Consider the following 26,023-nt stretch of genomic DNA (forward strand, 5'->3'; position numbering starts at 1 on the left):
TTTGTCCGATGGTAATTACTCTTCACACTATTTCTAAAATGACTTGACTAAAGCTGCCTTTTCATGTCGATTAAATATGTCAATTGGAGGCTATTTTTGTGAGGTCACCTGTAGGCTGCACCGTTGAGTTCGGGATGAACGGCGGGTTGGTCCATCACGGCCCAGGGCGCCGTGGTAACGAAGAACTCCTTGTTGACGCAGTTTCTTAAGCTGTCCGGGATGCGGCCTGTTGCGCGACACCACGTAAAGGAGGCGTCGGTCGACTGCCGGCAGCCTGAGCCAAGTGCGGCGCCTACCTGTGATGGCTCTTCGGATCTCCGTGGCGGCGGCCTCCCTCATCTCCAGGGACGCCTGCTCGCTGTACCAGGCGGTGTGAGGTGTGCAGATCAAGTTGGGCGCGTCTTTCAGGGGGCCTTGAGCAAAGCTGAGCACAAACGATTTCAAGATACTTTGCTAGCTGTACGGAGAGAACATTCATGGACCTCGACCGACCTAAAGGGCTCCGTTTCATGGACGTCCAAGGCGGCCCCGCGTATCCTGCCCTCCTTCAGGGCCTGGGCCAGGGCCTTCTCGTCCACCAGGCCGCCCCGGGCTGTGTTTACGAGGAATGCTCCCTGACGCATCTACACGCACAAACGCGCAAGGACGTGGAAAATGCGGCAACATCGGGGGCAATAAAAGCGCACGCACCTGTTTGATGGTAAAGTCGTTGATGAGGTGGTGGTTGTGCTCGTTGAGGTTGCAGTGCAGGGAGACGCAGTCGCTCTGGTATAGAAGGTCCTGCAGTGTGTAGACGCGCTGCACGCCCAGCGAGCGCTCCAGCCCGTCTTGCAGGTACGGGTCGTAGAACAGCACGTTGAAGCCGAACACCTTGGCGCGCACCGCCACCGCCTGCCCCGAACGACCTGATGACAACAGACTGTGCTGTCAAAGACGCTTTATGAAAGAGAGAAGATGTGGAACGCTCGCTCACCAAATCCGATGAGGCCCAGTGTCTCGCCGCGGATGCGCGCGGCGCCAGACGCGACTTCCCGGATCTGCTCCACGCTCTGGACCCGCGTGCCCTCGCGAAGAGCTTGGTAGAGCCACGTGTTTCGCCGGTACAGGTTGAGCACGTGGCACAGGGTGGAGTCGGCCGTCTCCTCCACCGCCGCGGATGGGATGTTGCACACTGCGATGCCTGCGGGTGAGGGTGGATAAATCTGTATTTTTCAAAGTTTGTATTTGAATTGGAAATGAACATTTTCATTCATATTTTATTTGAATTTTTATTAGGCATTTCCACAATATTTGTATGAACCATTTTTTTTCTTTTTTTTGCCTTAGAATTAAATTGATGTAATTTACTTCCACGCCACTAGAGGGACTCATGCATTGTACTGGGAAGCGTCGAAAAATCCGCGGTGAACTTGAACATGTCAGTTTCGTGCAGGTGCAAAGGCACATGTGTTGACACAACGCCAGGAATTGACTATATAGGGTTTAGTCAATTGCTTGGGTCGGGAACGACATCATTTGGATTTTTCTTTTTGGATGATTGCACGTGGCGTTTGTTTGGAAATTCTGGGCAAATGTTTGGCGTTGCTGAAAACTGTGGAGCGGCATCAGCACCGTCATCGCACCGGGAGAGACTCGGCCAACGCTCGATTGAGGTATAGTTTGATCAGCTGTTGTTTTTTCTGAATGGCCATTGTTTATCAGTGTGCACACATTTACAAAATAAAACCCCAATGCATTGGTAAGACAAAAAAAAAATCGCTTTGCACGCTGAGACGAGTTTGTGGAACAGTGCAAACGCTGCTGCATCTAAAAATAACTTTCATCGGTTGATACTTAGGTGATTGTTAATCTTTTTGTGTGTGTGTGTTTTTGCGAGCTTCATTGCCAAGCCAATTGACCTTTTGTGGACATAATAGCTGAAGAAAGCAGAACGCCATCTTAAAGTGACTGAACTTGGTGAAAGTCCAGATGTAAAATCAATGCGTGGTTAAATTAACACCAAATGCATTGCTGGAATAAAAATAAGCATGTTAGAAAAAACAAAATGTGGTTGTGTGTATGCAGACTCCATTAGGGCTGGCTGTGTATGAGACGATTTTCCTTTTGCCTTGATGTTGTAATTTACCTCCATGCCACCAGAGGGACTCATCCATTGTACTGGGAAGCATTTCAAACTTGTGAACTCGAACATGGCAGGAAGCCAACGCTTTTCTCACACGCTTTAGTCTTCAAATTTTTCTGTTGCATGATTCTCCCATCCTACCGAGCTCTCCGGCTGCTTTGATATCGATGTTATCGTATCCGCTGCCGATGCGAATGATGATGCGCAGTGCTTTGAACTTCTCCAGGTCTTCCCTGGTCAACGTGATGGTGTGGTACATCATGGCCCCCACCGCTTCGTTCAGCACCTGCCCGCCAAACCAGAAGCAATATTTTCAATGTAACTTGATCTCCATGCAAGCTTTCTTTTTTTGTTTTGAATATATCCCGCTCGCTTTAATGGGAAAGTACAAAGACAAAAAACCATAACGTCGTCTGCAAGCTGCAGCAAGCGCTCTGCAAGGCCGCGTGTTGTCTTTGTAGCAATAAAAGAGCCACGAGCCAAAGTAATTACAGCGCTGCACGCCGCGCTCCGATAAAACGGCGGCGACGTTCAAGCTGGACTCGGGTTACCTTCTCGTGAATCTCCTGCGTGGACTGCGCGTCGCAGAAGGCGACGGTGGCCAGGTCTTTGAGGATGGGCATCTCCACTGTGCAGTCGCGCCCGTCCAGCAGCGCCACCAACGGGCGCGGGTGCATGGGCCCGTTCATGATTTGGGGCCGGATGCCTGCAAAGACCAGCCATATTTCACATTTCATTGGCAGGACGAAAAATTGAATTGACGAAAAAGCTGAAAGAGACTTGAGCGTGACATTGATTCCGTTAAATTTCACTATCGTTCAAAGGTTTCTCTACAACAATGTAGGCTCACTATTTGGCGAGATCAGAGACATTTTTTGATAGTTTGATCAATTCTGTTAAATGTCAGCAATTCAAACGACAGTAATTGCCATTCGGACACAGCAAAGATGTTTGCCAGTTCGATCCATTGGATGAAACGTCACTACGATTGAACAAAAAGTCTGAGAGCCAGAGAAATAGGGGGACCACATTAGCACGAAAGAAGCATATATATAAACAAACAAACAGAACTCAGGCTGTTAGCCCGAAGCGCTCTCAAGAGACGCATCGGCGACAGAGGAGAAAAGGAAGGAAGGAAGGAAGGAAGGCAGCGGGCGGGCAAACGAGCGAGTGGTCCGGCAATGCGGAGGAGGAGGAGTAGGAGGATGAAGAGGACAGTAGCGGAGGTGTCGTCTCTCAGCCTGTTGTCATGGTGATCACTTCATCGCCTTTCAAAGTACTTTGACTTGATTCAAGATTCAAGAGTTTTTTTTGTTTTGTTTTTTTTAAATTCGCCATGTTTGAGCGTGTCAAACATTTCGGGCCCACGACGGACCTCGCCGTGAATGTGAATGTCCTCAGACCAATTAAAGACCCGATGACAAAAGTGAAAATACAGTCTTTTCATTTGGCTAAGGATAGATTTGGCTAATGTCGTTTATTTAAATGGCAACAAGAGGCAGACGTAAGTGTAAATAAAAAAAATTCTAGCGGCGAGCAAAGTTACAGCCTTGTGTGTGTGTGTGTGTGTGTGTGTGTGTGTGTGTGTGTGTGTGTGTGTGTGTGTGTGTGTGTGTGTGTGTGTGTGTGTGTGAGAGAGAGAGAGAGAGAGAGAGAGAGAGAGAGAGAGAGAGAATCATGCAGCAGCAGGCTTTCTGTCTTTTCCTATCTCTCTCTTCCCTCCGGTGTGATAGCATCTCTTGTTTGCTCACTTCTCCCTTTGGCGGTCTTTTTCTCGCCTATCAATCCTCAGCCCCCCCCCCCCCCCCCCCCCCCCGGCAACCGCTGCCCCCCCCCACCACCCGCCATCCATTTCTTATTCTGTCTTGTTGGCAAGGGGAGAAAAATAACCGCAGTTGTGTCACCGACCTTTGAATGACAAGCCAAGGCCGAGTCAAGAGTTGATACAAATGCTTGAGAGGTCTCGTTTCTTTACGAGGCTTTGGATCTTTAGCCGCGTTGCTTTTACAAGTGTGCTGTCGCCACGTGCTTCCAAATGGGCTGCGGCCAATAAATATGAATTCATCTGATGTCTCTGCGGCGTTGATGGGCACCCTCGTGTTCCCGCTGGTTGCTCAACTGTTGCCTCGCCGCCGTGAGCTTGTGTTGGGCGGCGCAGAAGACGGCGGCAGCTGTCGCAGCGGTGCTTGCCAAGGGAGCGCAACACGTGAGCCAGCTCACAACCACCCTAACGCTAATAACCAATGAAAATGTTCGATTAGCATATTCAATATTGTATGATCAGAATGATCATTCATAAGACGACAGGGCAAATGGTGTCTTTGTCGCAAAGGACATTATTTGGAGACTCCAACTAGAAAATGACAGAATTTGCATGGAAGCTAAGTCGAAAGATTGCCGCTGCTGCCGCCGCTGCTGCTGCCCTTGGTGGATGGAGCCAGCGACACTTAGTCAGAGTTTGGCAGCCCAACGCAGCAGCAGATGAGGCCAGAGTTTCCATTATGTGGCCAGCCTTTTCCTACCACTGTGAGGGAAGGAGGGGGGGGCAGTGTTGGTGGGTGTTTGGCGGACGGAGAAGAACCAGGAGGGGAGAGGGAAAACACATTTACGAGCAAGCAGACGAGCTCTCCGTGGCATTATCTTCATCTGCTGCTGACGGCTACCTAGCAACGGCGAGCCGCTGATTGCAGGTGGCCAACGTCAACTTGGAGCTTGACCGACCACCCAAAGCTGACTGACGTTGCCAAGTCGTACCTTACAGAATCGGTTTTAGTTGACCATACAGTTCCTGAATTTGTACCCAAGTTGGAATATTGCTAGCCAAAGATGGATATAATTATTTCTTTGTATCTATATTTTGCATTTTCCTGCTTGGCTGGCCTTGACACGGACGGACACAACCTCACACACATTCTTGGCGACTGGCCCACTATGCTTTGGAGTTAACACACAGATGTGCACATAATGGCATAGTGGTGTTTCCGCCTTTATTCGTCCAGAGTTCGTAGCCCCGCTCTGCTGAATTACTCATTTACAAGAAGAAAGGGCTCCGGCAGCCGGTGGCAGCGCGAGGTCACAGCGTGTGTTTGTGAGTGGGCGCCCACCCCCTGAAAAATTGACGCACAAAGGACGCTTGTCCCACACCGCGCCCCACCCAGCCGTCCGCCACACCGTCATGGAGCGCACGCCTCGTTTCTTTTATTTTATTTTATTTTGGGGGTCCGGAACAAAAGCTAATGTTAACAGCCTGTGCGCACCTCCACCCTGCCAAGTTACTACAACGCTAAGTGCTAGCGCGCGGGGATGACAACACGGTGGGAAAGCCCCCCCCCCCCCCCTTCGGACCCTCTCCCCTTACTCCGTCCCACATGCTCGACTTTATTAAAGAAAACATGCCGCTTGCCTGGAAAATGTTGCCGCCACATTCTTCCTCGCGCTTATAAACGTCGCATGGCAGGGGGGGTAGAACAAACACAGTTGAGGGCAGCAAGAAAAAAAAAAAGTGGAAAACGATAATCCGAGTATGACCCCCTGCTCCCCCAGAACCCCTCCGGCTCCTTTCCTGACCCCCCTGGGTCTGGGAGCTTGGATCACTGAGATTGCAGCCGCATCATTTTGGTCACAGAGATGCAATTTTGGTCCTTTAAAAAGTAGGATGGAAAAAGGCGGCGGAATGGCTGCTCCTTTCTCCGACGGCGGCGCTCGCCGCTACATCGGGTCTGGACGCGCTCCGGCAGCATGAGACCTCCCTCCCTCCTTTCCTCCTCCTTCTTCCTTTTCCCTCCTTCTTCTTCTTCTCACTGCTTTTTTGGGGTATGTTTTATTTCTGATCTGGACTGCTCGCACCCCTCCCTTCACGCACACACCCCTCTCCTTCCCGATTATTTGGTTTCCTCCACTCCTGCTTTTTTGACAGCTGCATATCAGGCAATTTGGATCTCCTCCACAACGTGAAAGAGTTTTAAGGACCCTTTTTGAAGTTGAACAATTTTACATGAAAGTTGATGGAAAGTGAAAATAAGGATTGTAAATCATTTTGCTATATTTTTGAAAGAATAATGGGAAATCACTATTAATGAGTGTAGTCTGTTTTCTTGGGGACGACGCCTTCGCAATCCCCCAAGCTCATAAATTAAAACAATATTTGTGCGCAAGTTGTGGAAACGGGAGACATAGGGGACACGCCCTCCCCCCGCCGCGTCCAAGTCGCTCTGTCGGCTGCAGGTGGCCTCCAGATGTGGTGACTTTGGGGTGGGGTGGGGGGGGTGTCACTCTAGTACATTTTCGGACCTTGGCCCCCCCTTCTTTAGTCCCCTCTCTGCAGTGACAGGAGCCATCTGGAGTGTCATTGACTTCCACAGCCTGCCCATGTGTGGCCTTCTGATTACAGCAGCAAATGAAACGCACACGGCGTGCTCGCATTCACGTTCCGATCAGGTTGATACCGTGAGATGATACCATTTCACACGGGACTTGCTCCGTGATGCCCCTGCCGACGTGTGGCATTGATTTACAACACAGGTTGCAGATCATACCTCAAGACAAGGTTGGGGGTGGCATGACAAAAAACGGCGCAAACCGAAGTTGTACTGTGCGCCAAAGCCGACCAGCTAGTTGGATTAAAACCAAACGCAGCACTTTATTCTTGTTTTATCCCCATCTTTTTCATCCCACCCCCTTAGACTCGGAGACCAAGGTAAATATGCGCAGCAGGTAAAGTGATGGGTAAATCTTAAAAGAGCCCGGTGGCGAGATATGCCACTCTTTACACCCCCCTCTCCTTTATATTTCACGCTGAGAGAAAGAGAGAGGGGGTTGTGAATAAAACACACAAGGTTGGCCAACACTTCACAGAGGATATTCAATATCCATGAGCTTTTTCATTTCACACTGATGAATAATTCAGGGTGACCTGCCCACAGCTGAGAGAGAGAGAAAAAAAGGAAGAAAGGGAGAGAGAGAGAGCTGGGGGGAGACACTCCAAAACAAAAAGAAAGAAAAAAGGATGGACGAGGTGTGCAGAGGCAGTTGTCTGTTTTTGCAGCTGTTGCATCAACATGCAAAGACTGACGTCTATGCACTGCTTATGTTTTATTATCCCTGATTTTGTTGTTGTTGTTGTTTTAGTTATGGCTAAAAACGAGGCTTTATTGTTCTCTGGCGTGACTCACCCCTCCCTCACTAGATAAAAAGAAATCATGAAAAATTCAAGAGTATAATGAAAAGCAAACATTGCTATCACCTGGTAGGCCTTGCACTAATTTGTGTAACATTTTTTCACTTTCTGGAGAGCCGGGCCGGCCGGCCGGCCGGCGCAGAGGTCAGCTGGCACACACACGGCAAAGTGTCACAAGCAGGGGCAGCAAATCTGTTCCTCATTTGCTGCCACAGTCATTAATCCCCCTGTGAACATGAGGAACGCATCGCTCCGGGGGAGGGATCCACTGAGAGATGCTTGTTTTTTTTTTTTTTTTTATGTACTGTGCCAATCTGTGGCACAACCTGTTTATCAAGGCCATATTTCTCCCCATGTCCTGACATCGGCTCGGATGAACAAAGACACTTCCCACCTGACTTTGTATCGACCTGGACCGGCCGCCAGCCAATCACAGGCGACACCAAGACAAACAAACCAATTGCTTCAATGAGAATAAACATGCATGTTGGAATATGTTTGTAACCTCAAAACTCTGAAGCTGACATGCTAACAAGCACTTGGTCAACGTGCTGCCCTACTTAAATACACAAAGATTCAATTGCTCCCTTTTACACTGGCTTACATAACTGTCAAAGGCAACGTTGATGAATTCCAGACGTTTTTTTTTCCCAAAAAGGATCTGCCATTTTGACAAATGTCCCAGGAAGTTCCGAATAACACCTGGGCGCCGTCAATTGATATTTCCCTTACGGCTACAGGCCGCTAAAAATTCTCCAGAATGAAGCCCCGCCCCTTGAACACACCGCACGCAGCCCGCTAATACTCCAGCTAAGAAAAGCCCGGCTGAAGATCCTCAGTGGATTATCTCCTGAAGGAAGCCACGTGATGACACACAATTCAACACCTGCGTTAAGCCAATGACGCGCCGAGTTGACGTCACGTGACGTGACGTGGAAGCGACCCACCTGCGCTGCTGCTCTGCGGGACGCCACTGACGGACAACTCCATGGCCGAGGCGCTTGCGGAGTGCCTACCTACTTTGGCTGGGAAGACGGTAACTGTCACGACTAAGCCGGACTCCAGTGTTTAATGCCATTATTGACGCTGCTTAGCCAACCAAGACGGCGCCCTGATGCAAATCCCTCCTACCACCTGATACTTTAGCCACAATCTTAAAGGAGACATATTGAGCTTTCAAAACTCTTGTCAGTGGCATGAATTCCAAGAATCAACAACAGGCGTTTCTCTAGCGCCCAGTCCGGCCTTGGTTAAACAGAAAACCAGTAAGCTGGAGCATCTCGTACGCTTCGACCACTGCGTCATTGTGTGGGTGCTAATAAGTAATAGTTCCCTCGAATGTAATCAGTCATTGTCAAAGGAATAATGCGTCGCGACTCCTAAATAGGCATGTTTGAACATAAAGGGGGGGGGGGGGGAGAGACGAGAGCCTCTTCACCAGTCGACAAGAGCTCCGGGCGTGAAAAAAGAAATCCCTCGAGAAGTGAACGGCGACAAAGAAGTAATTATTTGCGCTCAATTTTCTCTGGCTCGGAGTAGGGGGAAAAAAAACAACACAGTAGTGTCTCTTTTCCCCCACTTTCCTCAAATGTGAAGATTATCTACCTTTGATTGCAACCGGAGCCGAGGTTGCCTGGCAACACGCAATTAAGAAGTATGCTTTCTGATTGTCTGTGTGCAAGGCCCCAGCGTTATCAGATGAAGTCACCCAAGCAACAAATATCAGCGCCATGTAAGTGAGTTTGTTGTGCTGCCAGGGTGGCATAACAAAACAAAAAAAAGAAATACTATAACCTTGGTAAAAAAACAATTTTCTTCACCCAGATTGATTGAACTAGACATCAAGGAAAACCTTTTCATCCATAAATGGATTTCCAAATCAGCGTCATTGCTAATTTACTTTGATTTTTTTTCTTCCGTAAATAGAAGCAAAAGAAATATGCATTTATTAACCTTTAAGAAAAAAGAGCAGGGAATTGTAGTTCAGTGATGACTGTCAGAAGGATATTCATGAAATGAATAAATAATTAAGATGTACCGCAAATGAACAACAAGGTGTCTATAAAAACAGATTCCTATAATAGCCTATATCTATCATTAGACTAATTGGATTTACAAACAGTTAAGCACCTGATTAGGAGAAAGTGTAGAGTAAAATAACGAGGACGGCGATATTTACCCAAAGAAAAAGACGCTGGACGCCTGATTTAATTTAGACTTCTGAAAAACTAGACTACCAAATAAGACTCAAGTTGATTCTCACCAAGTAAAAACTAAATGTTGCGCATTTCAGCATGTCAATCTATAGGCAACAAAACAACGGAGTTGGGGGGGGGATAAAGAGAGATTACTGTACTTGTGTCAGGTGTGGTGGTCATGGTCGAGACAATGACTGGGGGACCCGTGCGGCGTCCGACCAACTTGGTGTTGTTGAAGTTTTGCGCTTGGAGAGAGGCGGAGGAAGCCGTGGCAACGACGTTAGCCTCGGCAGCGGCATTGATCCCTTTCCGGAGGAGTTGCGGGCTGTGAATAGGGCTCGGAGCTGCTATGGGCGAAGCCGGGGGGAGGTTGGGGGCTCGTTTCATCAGCTCCATGGGGGAGTAAGAGCCTGAGAAGGTTTTGGGCGCAGCTCCAGGAGATCCCGGGGCAGGAAGGGGCTGTTGGCCAAGAGCAGACATAGCGAGGCCGGTGTGGGCGTTGTACATGGAAAAGGGTCTACCTTGGGGTACGGCGCTGCTATATCCTCTGGGACTGACTGGTAAAGCTCCAGCTGCCAGGGGGCGTGGTGCTGGATAAGTGGTGGTCTCTAAAAGGTGTTGGGACGGAGCACTGCTGGGTCTTCTCCCGAGAAATTCTCCCAATCTGGGGGACACCGTTTGGATAGTTGTGGGGGGTTGCTGCTGCATCAGGCCGGGATCCATGGTCAAACCTTGGGGTGGCACGTAATAGTCGTTGCGGTGGCTGAAGCTGTTGGATCGGGTACGCGGTGCCGTTCCAGCACTCTTGTAATTCAGCACGACACTGGAAAGAACGCGGGCCTGGGCCAAGTTTGGAGCGACGGAGCGGACGTCATGGTCTTCCATCATACCTAACATGGAGAGGGAATCAAAGCCATGTTGCAGCAGGAGAGTGATGGTACTCTCAGCCAGACCTTCAGCTCGCAAAAAAGCCAAAAAGGAAGGATCCACCATCCTCTTAGGGTCCGCAGCACTGGGGTGGTGGGAAGGCAATCCGGAGGACATTCCTGCCGTGGCAGCCATCATGGCTGCACCGGGATCATAGTTCGCTTCATAAGGATGTCTGTGGGAGGCTACGGCTCCGTAAGCACGAGGGAGAGTGCCGTCCATTCCCTGCGAAGTCGGGTCCCCCGCAGAATCGGTGGCAGCCGACTGACGGGGTTCCAGGGACAAGCTTCTGAAATGGTTTAATGTTTGGTGAGCAGAGACAGACTGCTCCGCGCCGTAATTGGGAAGATGGGGCTGAGGTCTGTAGTTTGCAGGTGAAAGGGAGCTGCCAGCAATGCGCTGAGCGTCCAAGATAATCTTAGATCCCAGACTTTCCCTGTACAAACGGCTCAGCTCGTGGACAGGAAGGGGGGGAGGCGGCGGGGGAGCAGGTGGCGGGGGTGGAGGCACAGGGATAGGTGTAGAACCAGAGGCCTGCACGGAAGGTGCGACTCTCGCTTGATCCCATAGAGGCTTTAACCCCCTCGCGCTCTGTCCGTAATGCGAGGCTGACCTCGTGAGAAGGTGCTGGTTATCCCTGTAATAGCCAGACTCATCAGGTGGCTGACCCGTCGAAGCGGCCTGAAAATAACTATGAGGCGGTACGGCGCCACGGCCTGACATGGCTTGCTTGAAGTAAAGGTTGTCGCCAAGATCCAGCTGCAGAATCCTGAGCTGTTGCTGCCCTGGTTGGTGAACCGGATCACACGCCGACGATCCGAGGACCGGAACCTGTGTCTTGAGATCCGAGTGTTGCGGAAAGCAACCTCCGCTTCCACCTCCGTTTTGTGTCAATGAAGTTCTCAGGTCGGGGATGGTTCCGCAGTAGTGACAGCGACTTATGGCCCCGTCTCTCCGGTCCTCAGACCAAAATGTATCCCACTGGCCAGGAGAACCCTCGAAACGCAACTGCTCACTTGGGTTAGGCATCAGGGAAAACAAAATCGACTACTATAGGAGCGGAAAATAGACATGTGTTGTGTTTCAACTCTCCAATTACATGCACGCCTATCAAAATGGGAGGAGCGAAGAGATGAAACACTACCCACACCTGATCTGCAGGTGTAGGCTCCCCCTTATCCTCATGTTCATGCGATCAGGTGGCACCCGACTAAATTATTCAGCTCTCGGAACATTAGAACTTCATACAACTTTGGGGCAAGGCGCTACTACTCATGCTTGTGTTTGCTTGGATTACTTTGAAGGTTAAAGCACTCCAAGAAATTGGGCACGGCCGGACAATACTAGCGTAACGACAGGGAGGGAAGGAGATGCGCTAATCCAATAGATTTAACGCACGTCATCTACACAAGGCGCTACGAGGGATTAGCAACAAACCAAAACATGCACAAATCTGTTGCTCACTATGACATCTGCAGAAAACTTTGCGTCCACCAGATTCCATCTTGAGCGGAATGATCATCGCAATAGAGTCACATGTCAGGCTGGCTGTGCGATATAACCAGAGTGTCATCTACCTGTTGCTCAAAGTCACATAGCTTAAGCTCCAGATACCATAGAAAGTGCATGGACAAAGGATGTTTGCTGTAGACCAACTCTGAAAATGAGATAATTCAGCGCTTTTCTACCAGAGATGCTGCCATTGGTGATAAACCTGTGTTTACTTGCCAAGAGCGAGTGCAGAGCAAACAAGTGGCAGGAGAAGAACGGCTAGCGCTGATAAATGTGCTAAGGGGAAAAGAGCTGATAAGGTGCTGAGCGGACATGCTTTGACTTTGTCACCTTCAAAACAGACGGTGACAGCATTGGACTGTGACTCAATCTCCATCATGAGACTTGTTTTTATTTTCCTGATCAAATGTGTTTCTTTCCAAGTCATGTGAAAAACTGTGACAAAGTGTGCTTTGTATCTCCGTCAGCCATCACTCACAATAAGGCCATCGAATAAGTGTACGATCGCGTGAACGCGACGGGCCGAAGGCTGCTGGAACCGCAACCCCAATATCATGTCAAGTGATTCATTTCCCACAGTTCATTGGCAAGAAGCAGTCAGTTGCCAAATTTATCTTGTACGCCTCTCTTGAGGTCTGCTCCATAATTAAGTGAGCATGCTATATTACACTGGTGCAACAGGGACTAGCATGAATTATACAAGAAAAAGGAAAAGTGTAGAACTATAATATTTGGTGCCAAAACGGCAACAATGCGCCAAACATCTCTTTCTAGACTTTCCTGGCGACTTTCAGGAATTAAAGCATGACAGTGGAGAACTTTCGACTTTCTCGCAATCTTGGTCACATTTGCTTTACACTGCAAAATCCTTTGAACCGTTTGAACGACGACGTTTTACACTTGATTATTTGCCTTCTACTTGTCAAGCCCGTGGCCCGTGCTGCCTGCAGCACAGATGGGGCTGACAGAAGGGGAGCGGCGACGGCCCACTTGCTTTCTGCTCAGACGAGGGAGGGGGGGTGCGTAGCTAAGCCACACTAGAAGGGGGCGGGGCTACGCGAGACGGGGACAAAACCGCAAGCCACAACGGCAGAGTGGCGCTAATCTGACGTTGACGTCTGTCCCCTGTGGTTGTAAAGAAACTAAAAACCTCACGGGGCGAGTCACTGGGTGATTCGTTAAAGATGGCCACATTTTTTTCCCCGATTTAACTGTAAGAGAAGAGCGAGCGTCGCTCCTTCATCTCCTCTTCATCTTCCTGCCAACAGTGCCAACCTGGATCAAGATGAGTCACGCCAGAGAGGATTTTTAGCCTCACGCCAGAGACAATAACCGGTCAGGGCCTCGCTCGGTGTTTGTTTTTCTCCTTGAGCCGAGATTGTCGTCATGGCGGCCTTATCGTGCCGCTCCATGCGATCGGTGGGACAACTTTTTTCCACTTCTTTTTACCCAATGAGAGGCTATGCCAAAACCATTTTCTCTATTCTAGGGGGGTACGTTTTGCATCTATTGTTTTGGATTCTTATCTAACATTGTATTTTTCTACTAATTGTTGATTTTGGGGAATGTGGTTTTCTTGGAACTTGGAATATTTTTGTCATGTGTTTATTTTTCATAAACTCCTTTTTTGTATTAGATTTTTTTTTTTTATATTTATGCATTTACCCTATTGTTTGTCCTGTCCAAACTTCATTTTACTGCGATCCCTACCTTCACAAATTCGGTCCAGCCGTTGCCTCTTGACTTTGTGTTTGTCGGTGAGAGACATGGCCCCCAAAAAAGGACGTCTCGGCTCAACGGGCGGCGGGCGCTGGAGTGGCTTCGGCTTTATGACCGCTGACAAGGTTCAGATGCCTCTAGTGCACTGTGGGCACTGCTCCCCGGGGCATAACGCCTCGGCACATATACCTAAAGCAAGAGGAAAAAAAACAAAAACAAATATTCTTTACTGCACAAATAAGGAAAAATAAAAAAAACTCTGAATCGGGACAATGTAACAACACACGGAGCCCAGTAGAGGGTAGTTAAAAGCAACTCTGAGAGTGTAACTCAATCTCCAGGGAATCAATGCTGCGTCGTTCCCCTTTAACAACTTTAAGCGGGAATTTCTTATTTGCTAATCGCCGGCACGCATGGCGGCCAATCGTATACAATTGCGTTGTTGTTTGAGAGAAAACCAAAAAGTCAGACGAGCTGGCTTTTTTTTTTTTTTTTTTATCTCCTTGCTGGCACAAATACAGTGCAAGTACAGCAAAAAGAAACACACACACGCACACAAAAAGGATTAATTGTTGCACTAAAAAAGTGCTTGTTCAGTACCAGAGGCAGCCTTCCTCCCACCGACTACACAGACGTTTTTGTCTGATGCAAGCAAGCACACAAGCATCACAAATAAAACATGGGGGGGAAGAAAAAAAATCCTTGCCTGAGGACTTTCAAGTCCTCTGTGAAAGGAAGCAGTCCAAAAGCACAGCCATCAAATTGTTTACAATGGAGAGGAAAGACTCTCAAAAAGTTAAGGTAGCTGCAAATGGCAGTTCAAACTTCAAAACTGATTTTGATGATGTGCCAAAGAGGGCAAAATTAAAATGAGATGTTGGACGGCTGGCCACGGCGGCCGTCCGTCAGTGGGGGGATTTGGAGGCCAAGGGGTGCTTTCAATTAGCCACGAGCCGAAACACTTAGCGGCCTCGTTAGTCGATTAATGGATTTGGCCGCAGACGGGTACTTGACAAAGTGATCGATTGCCATTGTTGCTTGTGGTCATTTAAGCGAGTGCTGGTGAAACATTCTTGCGGCTCTTTAGACATTTCCAATATTTAAGAAGCATCAAAAGACTCGGCGGTTGCCGTGAGGAGTCCGAAATATGTTGGTCTTGGATGTTGGACCATGGGGTAAGCACGATCATCAACCTTCGAGTGATGAAGGGGGTGGTATCAATTAGCATCCAGCAGAAACACTTAGCTGCCTCATTAGTGGATTCATGGATTAGTGGCAGACGAGTACTTGACAAGTGATTGATCGGCCTTGTTGCTCGCCGTCGCTTAACTGAGTGCTGGTAAGCTTAGTGCTAGTTTAGAAAAGCTCAACCAGCCTCAGCAATTTAGCAATCTGATCAATTGCTCTTACGAAGACAAAGCGTCCGAGTGAAACTCCGCTCAGCGGGCATCTCTGGATGAGACTGAATTATTCAAAAGGTCACGACCACCTACTTGCTGTGTGAGCCCGACGCTCGGATGCTGCGAGGGAGGCACGATGCCAAAGGAAGTCATTCGGAGGACTCATCAATTTTACCCTCAAATGCATCCAGAGTTAATTGGCTACAATTAATTAGCTGACATTAAGACACCAGGGGTAGTTGGAAGGTTTACGATAAATCTCAGGACGGAAGGTGATGAGGAGACACTAGCGCTGATGCACGAAGAGCAATACATCTCCACGAGTGTCAGTCAAGTGTCACGAGGCTGAGATATACTTCCTTCGATGCCAGAGTGATGGATGAGTCCGGAAAATCCATAGTCGTCTATTTATATTCAAAACAACCGGGCACCATAATGTGAGATTTCCGAACGAGTTCCGCAATATGCGTGGGCAGGTGACAACTTGACACAAAGTAAAATTTGCTGGAAAACCATGCCAAGAAAAATGCTTCCCACTTGCGGCATCGGGAATGATGCTTGAGTTTAAGAAAGATACCTTCCCCGAGCACTAGCCAATCAATACGCTTGCAAAGTTCCAGCAGGCGAGGTTATCTGTGTGTAGCAGAAGCCAGAGCAAAAAAAAAAAACAGAACAGGAAAAACCGCCTGCAGCGTGCCAACCTGTTTAGCACGGGGAAGGTGTGGCGTTACCCAATGCCAACAGCAAAAGGCCAGCCGGGCTCAGCCGCCCGCTCGGTCCCAGCTCAGCTCCCTTTGCGTCCTTCCAGGAAAAGGTGATTCAGAGATTCCCACTCCTGAAATTGAGGTGCTTCCACCCCCCGTGCTCTCTGGAATGTGCCCACAAACTTCCCGCGGGATGGTTGAGACAGCCTGTGCTGCTGTACACGGGCTTTGCATTGGGAGCGTGCCAGTTCAAACAATGAGCTGATAGAGTCCAGAGTACAAGCGCTGAACCGAGTTGCAAAACACGGATGAGGACTCGCGCCGACAGGAATGCTCAAAAGGTTAATTCCAGGTTTAGTTTTCTACGAGGGGGTCCTCGGTTATGGCCCCCTCAAGATACGATTGTCTGCACCCCTAAACCCGAGACCAGATTTCTATCCCAGCACTAGTGTTCTGCCGTAAGTCAAGTCAATGACGAGATTCTGAAAAAGCTTGATACAAAGGGCGACAGGTGACTATCCTGCCTCAGCGCAAGCTAGTTAAGTAGCTGCCACCAAGCCCCGGGGCGCAACCCCTGCTGATCACGACGGGCTCATAAGACAAGGTTGACCCTGCCCCCTCCTCTTCCCTGTTCTCCCCTTATCATCTCAGGCTCGACTAATACACCACGCTTCAAGTCACCAGCACTAACACACACAGACTGGCACTTCTCACTCAATTAATCTTGGCCCAACCTTGCAGCTGGGAGATAAATGGTGTGGAGTCTCAACAGCGTGCTCCTTGTTCGCCGTATGTAGAACAGGTCTCCAGAGGATGGCCAGCCCTTCCGCCGCAGATCCGAAGTGCTTCCACGCTAAACGATGACTGTCAGGATGGGCTTGACACAGCATTTTTTTTTCTCCCTATTGGCCGTGTCACCGTCGTGTGCAGATGAAACTGCGAGTCAGGATTCCGAGACGGCATCAAGTCGGAAAAGCTTCGGTGACAATGCCGGCGTTAGCGTGACGGCTGTAGTAGTCCATTTCCCCATGGCCATTCGAGCAGAAAGCCTGCCGTAAATCATGCCAATGAGCCATCTTATCCGGACAGACATGACAATCCTTTTAACACTTGACCCCCCCCCCCCCCCAGCGATTATGGTCTCTCCCATCTAAGGACATCGTATCTGACTCCCCTTTCGTTTTCTTTTACAGGCACCGCTTCAGGCTTGGATGCAGGTGTTAGTTACAAGTGAAAAATGACCGTCAGAGTGCACTTGGCCCGGCGGATTAACTGCAGAGTAAAAAAAAGTGCTGATGGGTAACAAAAGAATGGAAACAGCTATTCATCACTGTGACACGCAGATCAAAGCTGTGCGTTTCTCAAACCGCACTGCTTGAGTTACTGCGCAGCGCCGGCGTGGAGGCAGTCACTGAGATAAAGATGCCTCCAACCTTGGATGGAGTCCAATGCGGCCGCATCCTCCGCGTCCAAAGAGGTAGCGCGTTCTGTTTCCTGAGTGATCTTATTTATCAATTTCTTAAAAATGTAAAACCCCCACCCCCCTCCAAAACACCCCGAACACCATTATGTTTACGATGAGACGGCATTTCCGCGGGTATCGGTGCGGAAATTAAATCACTAATTGCACAAGTGGCTCGTTTTGAGCCCTTTGCTTGATTTTTAATGCTAGGCTCACAAAAGGAAAATAAAGCTTGAAATGAAAGTAGGGTCAACAATTAATTACTGTGATTAATTAGAGTAACATTGATAAGTAGTGCAATTGACATAATCGGTCAGCTCATTAGCCAATTGATTGAGCAACTCTGCAATTTTCCAAGTGCATTTGAACAACAACTTGCTGTGCTTATCCACGTGGGGCATTGAAACGGATCCGATTCATTTTGCACGAAGGGGGTCACATAGACATGCGGTGGATATACTAAAATAGCCCGACGAGGCTTCCTTCTCCTCGGGCCCTAACGCTCCCACGCAGACACACATAGCAGTTGATGGGATGGATGGATGAATGACGCAAGTTGAAAAGAAACAATGAGCGCCTCAGGGTTGAGGTCACGGCGCAGTTTTGGCGGCTAACCACTTGTGAATGGTTCCTCACCAATGTTGCATTCTAGTATTAATATTATATCCTTGTGACATTGTTTTCTATGTTATTCATTCCTCTGCAAGCGTCCTTCGTTGGCCTCCGTTCTCTCCGATACAAAATGTTTCCCGACGCCAAGTAGCGGCACACACCTACAGCTTTGCCAACAAACATGACCGAGACCTCCTCTCCTCCTTCTTGGAGTTGGACTCCCACTCACCTCTACCTGGCTCGCTCAGTGTGCTGTACAGAAAAAATCCGACCCAACCTCGTGTTCAAACAGGACTACAGTTTTTTACAACACAAGTTAGTTCGTTGGCGTCACAGGCCGCAATATGGCGCCCGTCTTAAAAGATTAGTTCAAATGATCTGAAACAGATTCTGGCAGTCGGGTTTGTGAACTCTCTGGGATTCCAAAACTGTCTTCTGAGGTCCGACCCTGTCCCTCCCCCCCTGCCCACCCCCCCATCCATCTGGTCCCAGACTGAACAGCCCCTGCACTTGCCACACACAGAGGGGCCAGATTAAATCAAGTGCTATGAGGAGCGGGTTCCCAATTTCCTTTGCAAGAACCACTTGAGCGTCTGCTGTGCACCCCCCCCCCCCCCCCCCCCTGTTATGAAAGCAGAAGGCTGAAGTCAATTTGGGGTGGACCCTTAGGGATTGCCCCCTCCCTGGTGAGCGCCACCCCGACAGGGTGAGGGTGACCGCAATAACGGGAGGGCTTGTTTGGCCATTGTTTAACAGCTGATAGAAAGTGGAAGCGCGAGGCGACGGGACGCACATTAAGCGCGCTTGAATGATAGCGCAAAGCTACGTAGCTGAATTAACTCCGTATATCAAGCCTGGTCGGAAGGGCCTGATCTAATTGGGGGGAGGGTCGAGGGGGTGGGGGGAGTAACCCAACATTTCTATCTTCCGCCATTAAAGTTAACCACTTCTCCCCTCGCTCTCTCTCCAGAGCCATAAAGCTGCCAGGAGGACGCCTGATTTATTCCGCACCCTGGCCTGGGCTTCTGTCTTAACTATCGCATGCCTTCAATTAATTTTTTTTTTTTTTTTTTTTCCTCCAGCATCCCCTCTCTCTTAAATGTGATGAGATTGTGGAGGAGAGGTAGGGTCGTTTGACAAAACTGCTGACTTGGGTTAATGCAGAATTTCCTTAATAAGTGCTGAAACCTGCCTGCGAAAGCACAAAGAAAAATTTTAAATGCGTTTCCCCTGCTGCAGAGGTAATTAAAGAGTCATCAAGCCGGCGTGTTATCAACCAAGTAAATGACAGAGTGACTGAAGCAAACACAGCGGAGGCATCTTTGCGAGATGGACGACACCAAATCCATTTGTCCGCCTACCCGCCACCCACTCGTCGCTGCTTTGTACCTTTCAACGCCGCCGGTGCCAGACAACTGCGAGGCTGAAACTTCCAGCGACCAAACAAGCATCGCGGAAACTCAGGAGAATCTTAGGTACTTTCCTCAAGTCACCTGATAGCTTTCAGTTTTCCTCAGTGTTGTGTCAGGAGCGTCGGCTCTCTTCCCACGAGACGGTCGGATGGATTGTCACTTTGTCTAGCACGGCTTTTGTGCTCGGTAAACAGAAAATCTCCAAGCGAGCCAAAACTACTTGTCTTTTCCAGACACACCCTTACAAAACATGGCACAGGGTCTTAATGAGGCTCAGAAGCTTTTGGAATTTCTCCCGCCTAATTTGGCATGCTTCGTTTGAGCCGAGTTCTCTCTCGCACGCTCTCCGCAGACCTCAAATCCAAAACGCCGAGGCTTAATGAATCGACGTAAACAAAGGACAAACAAAATTTTGCACCGCAAATATTGTTTTCTCGAGACCCCAATTATCTTCAATATCAGTCCGAAAGCCAATCTGCACAATCCGCTCTGCTTGAACAATTGACTTTGTTCATTAAAATTTTGTAGGATACGTAGAAAAGTCTCATCTTGACGATTGTTCCTAAGGTTTGCAAAGGTCTGCGTGATACAAACAAAAAGGTATGTCATACTAGCTAGCCCCTGAAAATACCACCTAATGGTAATATCCATCACATGGGTTCTGGATTTCAAGGACCCACATGAGCTTCTGCCAGATGCAGGTCCATCGAGCCGGTGCCACCGTTAACAGCAACCAGGCTCGGGCCCAAGTGGAGCAGACTCATTGCATTTCTCAACAGGCAATGTGAGTGGCCCTTGGTCTTGCTCTACTGGATCTTGCAGTCAATTTGACAGATCAAGTCCTGAGATTAGAATTCAAATTACCATTGACATTCATGACTGCAAATGGTATGGCTAACGCCCTAGTACGAGGGAAAATCTCCCAAAGAACTCACTCAATCTTGCGTAACTAGGACATGAAGGCAACACTTTGTAAACACGAGGCGGCCGTCTCCTCGCCTCCCTTTGCGCGCTTTACGCAAGCAAACTCCGCGAGTCATTAGCCAACATGAGCTCATCATTAGAGCAATCATCATTCACTGTTATGGATGATGTAATTGCTCCATTAATCAGGGGGGGAGCCGCAGCGGCAATATACGAGTCTGATCGTCACAAATGCGCACGTTAAAAGACACGGCGGTTGTAGTTTAGCGTCGGATTTACACGTCACGGATCAAGGGATGTGATTGCGGAAATTTTGAGCAAATTGGTTATGACTTGCTGGAACTGAATAGAAACTATATGAGATTTATATTTATCTGTAGATGGGAATAGGTTCTGATTTTGATCTGAAGGGATTCAGAAAATAATTTACTGTCTTAAACGCTGTCAAGAAATATCACCGGGCGGGCAAACTAAACGGCGGGAACCGTACTCTGATATTTTCCTCAGCTGCCTTCCTCCCCCGGATTGCACTTAAGGCGATGTCTTTCTGAGTAGCTTAAGAGTGGGAGATCTTGAGAATGTATATGTCGCACCCTAAAATGGGACCTAAGTGCTTGGCGTCTCAGTGGCAACCTACACACAAAACAACAAAATGGTTTCTGGCTACAGTTGAGATGCTGGCAGAGCTTCATAAGGTTTAACGGCGGCTGCCGGAACCCAAACACAATACGCCCGGAACGAAGAATGGCAAGAAACCATTGTGGGGAATTTCCGACGTGATGCTTGGGGGAGCTTATGCGTTCACCTTGTTGAAGTGACATTTAAATAAGCGGCAGTTATTTTCTCTCGTTTCTCAACAACACACACGCCTCATCTTTCCTCGCCGCTCCTTGTGTGTCGCCATAATTTCAAGCTGTCACAAACAAATCCTCTGCACAGAACCTTGCCAAATGTCAGGTCCCATCAAACTGGGATAACGGCTTTCGGAATCTAAAAAAAAAACAAAAAACGGGACCTTGGAAACTTTAGTCGACAAAACACGGGAGTCTGAGCGCCCCGTGAATATTTATGAGCGTCCGCCATTCACTTCCTGGAAACGACAGACTGAGCTGCTGATCTGACAGTCGCCTGACTCCAAATATTCTAAGTATGGCTCAGCTCCATCTTACGCCATGTATATATTCCATCGGTTGACGGGAAACCATGCGAGCTCGGAAAACTGATGTAACCCGAGTTGTTTGCTTTTGTCAAGTATGAAAGGCTGGTTGTGTTTGCAGACTTTGATGTGGTTAGCTGCTGTCTGCATTTTTAATCAATGACAGCATAATGAATTGGCAGATTAAATTAGCGACTGAGCCTTATTTTGGGGAGGTGTTGTGTTGATGTGGCGGGCTGGACCTGGCCCTCGGGCCTTAACTAAGCGACTAACTCAAGGACGACTAAAATCTGCCTTGCCTTCTCTTGACAGGAATGGGATGCCCTGTTGGAAGGACACATTTTTCCAATGACATCATCTCCAATGTGCGGGCTGGATCCAAAACGGCCTTCAAGATGGAGGGAGCTCCTGTCTTGCTGCCTGCTCCTGCTGTTTGCGCGGCCATCGTCTAATCTGTGCTGTTGCAGCTGCACATTATGTCACCATGTCCAGCAGGCCAGACTTTTTTCCAGACAAGGGTGGGGGTGGAGGGATGGCGGCGGAGCAGAGGGGGGGCGGGGGGCTCCTTTCTCTCTTCTTTTTCTTGCACCGGGCAAAGGATCAGAGGCTTTAATATGGCTGCCAGGGATGCAACAGCCATTTAATAACAATGCAATCGTTGCTCACAGCGGTAGTCCGGTGTCGCTCAATACACCCCGCCGTGTGCAGATGGTACATTGTCTGCGCTATCCCAAAACATTACCCGTCTCTCTCTGAGATTTGTCGTCGATATTTAACCCTCTTCCTGACAGAATCAACAAGCAAGAAAGAAAGGCGGGATTTTTTTTTCCACCTCCCGCAGCGGACGGACATCTGGAGGAGGCGTTTCCGTGTACAAACAGAAAGAGTCCAGGCCGCAATTGTCACCCACCCAAGGACGTAACAGGCTTTCATTAGCATACAAAAAGAGAGATGGTGGTGGTGGGTGGCGGCGCTTCCGTTCGAATCAACACACTTAATGTTGCCATAAGGCAGTCACCTTGCCAAGTTATCCTGAAAACTCATTCGAGGGCAATTACGCCACATTTTGATGAAAATGACCGGCGAAGCGGCGGCCATTTCGCAAAGGTGGATGTTCATTACGTGCCAGCAGGGAAGAGCTTGGCCTTAATAGAGCGGCGGCCATAAACATCGCTCATCATCACCGGGCCTGCCATTTGATCTACCGTCGTGGGGATTGCAGGGGCCGGGCATCTTCATTTCGCCGTGTGTTTACTCGCTAATGGACTCTGCCCCAAAAGTTGCTAGCGGCGGACAAAGCCGACGTGCCCGACGGAGCGCTGATTAACGAGTTTATTACAAAAACAACTCGCGGTCACCTTCCTTAACTTTGAGATGGATGTTCCAAACGCGGGGTTTCTGACGGCTTTGGGTAATAATGGCGGCGCTCCACCTGTGCGTCGCTGCGTTCCGGCTCTTATAATCGGAATCAACGCTTCCATAAATCAGCAAATGCCGCAATTAGCAGTCATAACACTTTAGCCGACGGGCGATGCTTTACGGCCTGCCCGACGCGAGCGACTGTAGTCCGGCGTCTGCGAAACCTCCGTTAAGCGCTGCCCCACTTTGTCTCCGCCGTCACGGGCAGTTTACGAGGCTGCAAATGAGGCTCGCCATCTGTCCCACCTCGATGAGAGTTTTGCGCAGCTTTGACATGCCTGACTTCCCCCTCGTGCTGCAGCGCAAATGTTTGGAGACATTACATAAGCAGCGAGACCTTCGTTCGGCTCGACGGGGGGAAAATGGAGAGCTCCTCTTTGACTCCTGAGTAGCGGTGCGCTCAAGCAAACAATGGCACTCTCGGTGTGATGCCGGGTTACGTTCTCGGCCTCGTCGTGACTATCCCTTGTTGATATTCTTCAGGGAATGAAGGATTTAGCTCAGTGACTCTTACCGCTGTGAACTGCACCCCTAGAAGGAGTCAAATGTTTTCTGACCAAATGAAATGTATAGCCAAACATATATATGACTTGTTGGAAACTAGGCTAGCAACCCCATTGCTTCCTCTGGTCTTGGCTTTCAGACATGATCATTACCAGGACTGATCTGCATATACAAAGTGCTGAGCGGCACATAGCAGGAGATAAAATAGCGCAGCCACGCCGCCGTTACCATGGCGGCCCTTCACCCCCACTTTGCTGCCTGCGCTGTAATTAACCGTGCTCAGCAATTTTCCTCCTCTGTATTGGGCTCATGTTTTGCTTATGTGCATAAGAAACAGGCTAATTTTCTCAAATGAGAATCACTACTGAATTGCTACTCAAAGAAAAAACAAAAACAAGGCCAAGCGAATGATGGCCAAATAATAAGCATGCCCCAGCATCCAATAAATCCACTTAGCGGTTCTGTAAACACTTGAAAAAGAAGCCTGTTGAGTTCTTATCTCCAGAATAAAAACCAAGGGCAACACAGGGGTGGATATCGCAAATCACATTCCGGGGACGTGAAATTAAGCCATCCTCTCAAAACATTTGGCCATTGCACAGTCTAACCTTGAAACCGCATTTATCTTCTTTGTCAGGGGAAGCCATAACCTCCCCCAAGCTCCTCGAAAAAAAGCGCCTTCGCGTGACGACAATGGCTCCGGCGAGGTAATTATTCAATATGATCCTTGGCTGCGCTCGTGATACCTTGTAATTTCATTTCACTTAGGTCTGTTTTGCGGCGCAACGCACAATGAGGTGTCCCAAAAGGCCACTTCCTCCGTAAAATAATAAAGGCCTTTTGTGCTCGCCTTTGAGAAATCCTTGGTGGATTACGCCAGAGCACATCAATTAATACGCATTAAATGAAAAGAGTATGAAGTTGTAAGAATATAATCGGTTTGAATTTAGTCCGCCTGACGACGCGGTGGGGGGGGGGGGGGGGGCTCCGTTCTTAACGAAAGGACGTGACCTAGTAAAGATGGAGGTAGCCCGAGTTTGCTCGCCGACCACATGAAGTTCTGCGGCAATGACTTGCGGCGGAAAAAAAAATAGACAGCATCGACAGGCTGGTGTAAGACTTATCGCTGGATCTTCTCCCTTTGAGGAGCTCAGCTCTCACTGTCACTGTGATAAGGACATCCATAGCTCCAATTATCCTCTCACCTACACAAAACACAATTGTATCAACTGTCAGGAAAGTGGGCCGCGCAGATGACAAGAAGAAAGTTCGATGCCTCCGTTCCACTTGAGCACTTTTTTTTTTAAGTTATTCCCCGTGGCGTCCAAAATAAAAACAAACGCTTTATCATCGCCTAACCATTCTAATGACTTTTAATTAGCCTTATTTGACATCAACATTGAAAAGTTGCCAGTTGCAGACGGCACCGGGTAATAAATATCGTACAGTCTGATTAAATTGTGCTCTTGCAAACCTGTCAAAAAAAGCACGAGCTAAACATGTCATTTGTAATATATTTGACGCCTCAGCCCGGAAGGTACGCGACGGCGCTGACACACGTTGGCTCGCTTGCAGACACTTCTAAGGGAGAGCCGTTGCCGTAAATCCCAGCTAATGGTGGCCAGCGAGGGAACTTTTTAACGCGGAACTTAAAGAAGCCGCCGTTATTCACCCATGGAGGGAGAGAGCACAAGGAGGGTGGCGAGGGGGGGGGGGGCGTTTCAGCCAAGGGTTTGACGGATGGTAATAAATATTGCACGGCGCCAACAGGGGTCCCTCTCAGAGAGCCGTTCAATTGCCATGAGTGATAGGTCGCTGCTGGGCAACACACGGTGGAGGATGGCGGAGGGCGCATTCCTCTCCAGGGGGAGTCTGTTCTAGAAGCTCGACAGCAGACATTTTTTTACCGCTAAGGGAGAAGAGGGGGAAAAAACAGGAAGCGGGCCGCTCGTTTAACTTCTGTCGAATAACTTTGTAGGATTAACAGCCCACTTTGATGGAGTTCATGGAACTGTCCACCATTTTAACTACTTCCTTGGCAACAACAGAGCTGATGGAGGACCCCTGTGTATCTGGACAGTGGGAAACTCAACTGAGCCCACATTTAGTGCAGACCCCCCCCCCCCAAAAGGTCTTATCTTAAACAGTGAGCGTCAGCTGTTAACTTCCTACCATTGGTAAGACCATTCTCTGTATCATCTTAAGAGGTTTACCACATTTTTTTCTTCATTGACAGCACCCCAAGAAACCTTACCTGCCTGTGGAACCTCTACTGGAATCTTCCATCATGCAGCAGATCACTGTCAAGCAGGCCCGCTATCAGCCAGTAGGCCAATGCGAGGTACTCCTCTGCTAACATGTCTCCTGAAAATGAGGAGGGTGTTTGGGCGGAATCTCTGGGTGGGTACTTTTTTCAGCTAACAGCTTTAGTTATGTTCTACTGGAGGGGGATGAGTTACTGGGGATTTAGTCTATAGTTCTACCAAGTGTGAAGGTTGGTCAACAAATAATGCTGACTCATTTCAGGAAGGAAATATTACTATTTTGAAGCTTGTGCTAAACCACAACAAACTGCAACAGCAAACTCTTAGCACAGACACTAGCTTGTTGCATAAAGACAGCATGAACAATCCATAACAAAGAAAGTGTCAAAGACCTGGAGGGCCTCACTCACCAGGGGAGGGTTCATGGCGAGGGCATCTGACAAAACACAAGGTCAGGGTCATTTCCACACGACAGATGCGACAATTTAGCGGCTAACTGTAGTGTGTTTAAG

The 26,023-nt window shown here is 48.8% G+C and overlaps 1 protein-coding gene across 11 annotated transcripts in view; it reads right to left on the bottom strand.

The window, feature by feature from the left end:
• ctbp2l (C-terminal binding protein 2, like) overlaps positions 1 to 26,023 on the bottom strand; it is a 29,083-nt gene that overhangs the window by 1,874 nt on the left and 1,186 nt on the right. For 3 of the 11 annotated variants that reach the window (XM_085903272.1, XM_085903274.1, XM_085903273.1), the window contains exons 2-4: positions 25,922 to 25,947; positions 25,502 to 25,611; positions 5,706 to 13,843 (exon numbers count right to left, since the gene is read on the bottom strand). In XM_085903272.1, coding sequence (XP_085759398.1) covers positions 9,596 to 11,452 — 1,857 coding nt within the window. In that variant the 5' untranslated portion in view covers positions 11,453 to 13,843; positions 25,502 to 25,611; positions 25,922 to 25,947 and the 3' untranslated portion in view covers positions 5,706 to 9,595. The other 8 variants (XM_085903281.1, XM_085903282.1, XM_085903276.1 and 5 more) reach the window with 6 other exon arrangements.

This window comes from Syngnathus leptorhynchus, chromosome 22 (assembly GCF_054491065.1).
Source record: "Syngnathus leptorhynchus isolate UIUO chromosome 22, UIUO_Slep, whole genome shotgun sequence".
NCBI classification, from domain to species: domain Eukaryota; kingdom Metazoa; phylum Chordata; class Actinopteri; order Syngnathiformes; family Syngnathidae; genus Syngnathus; species Syngnathus leptorhynchus.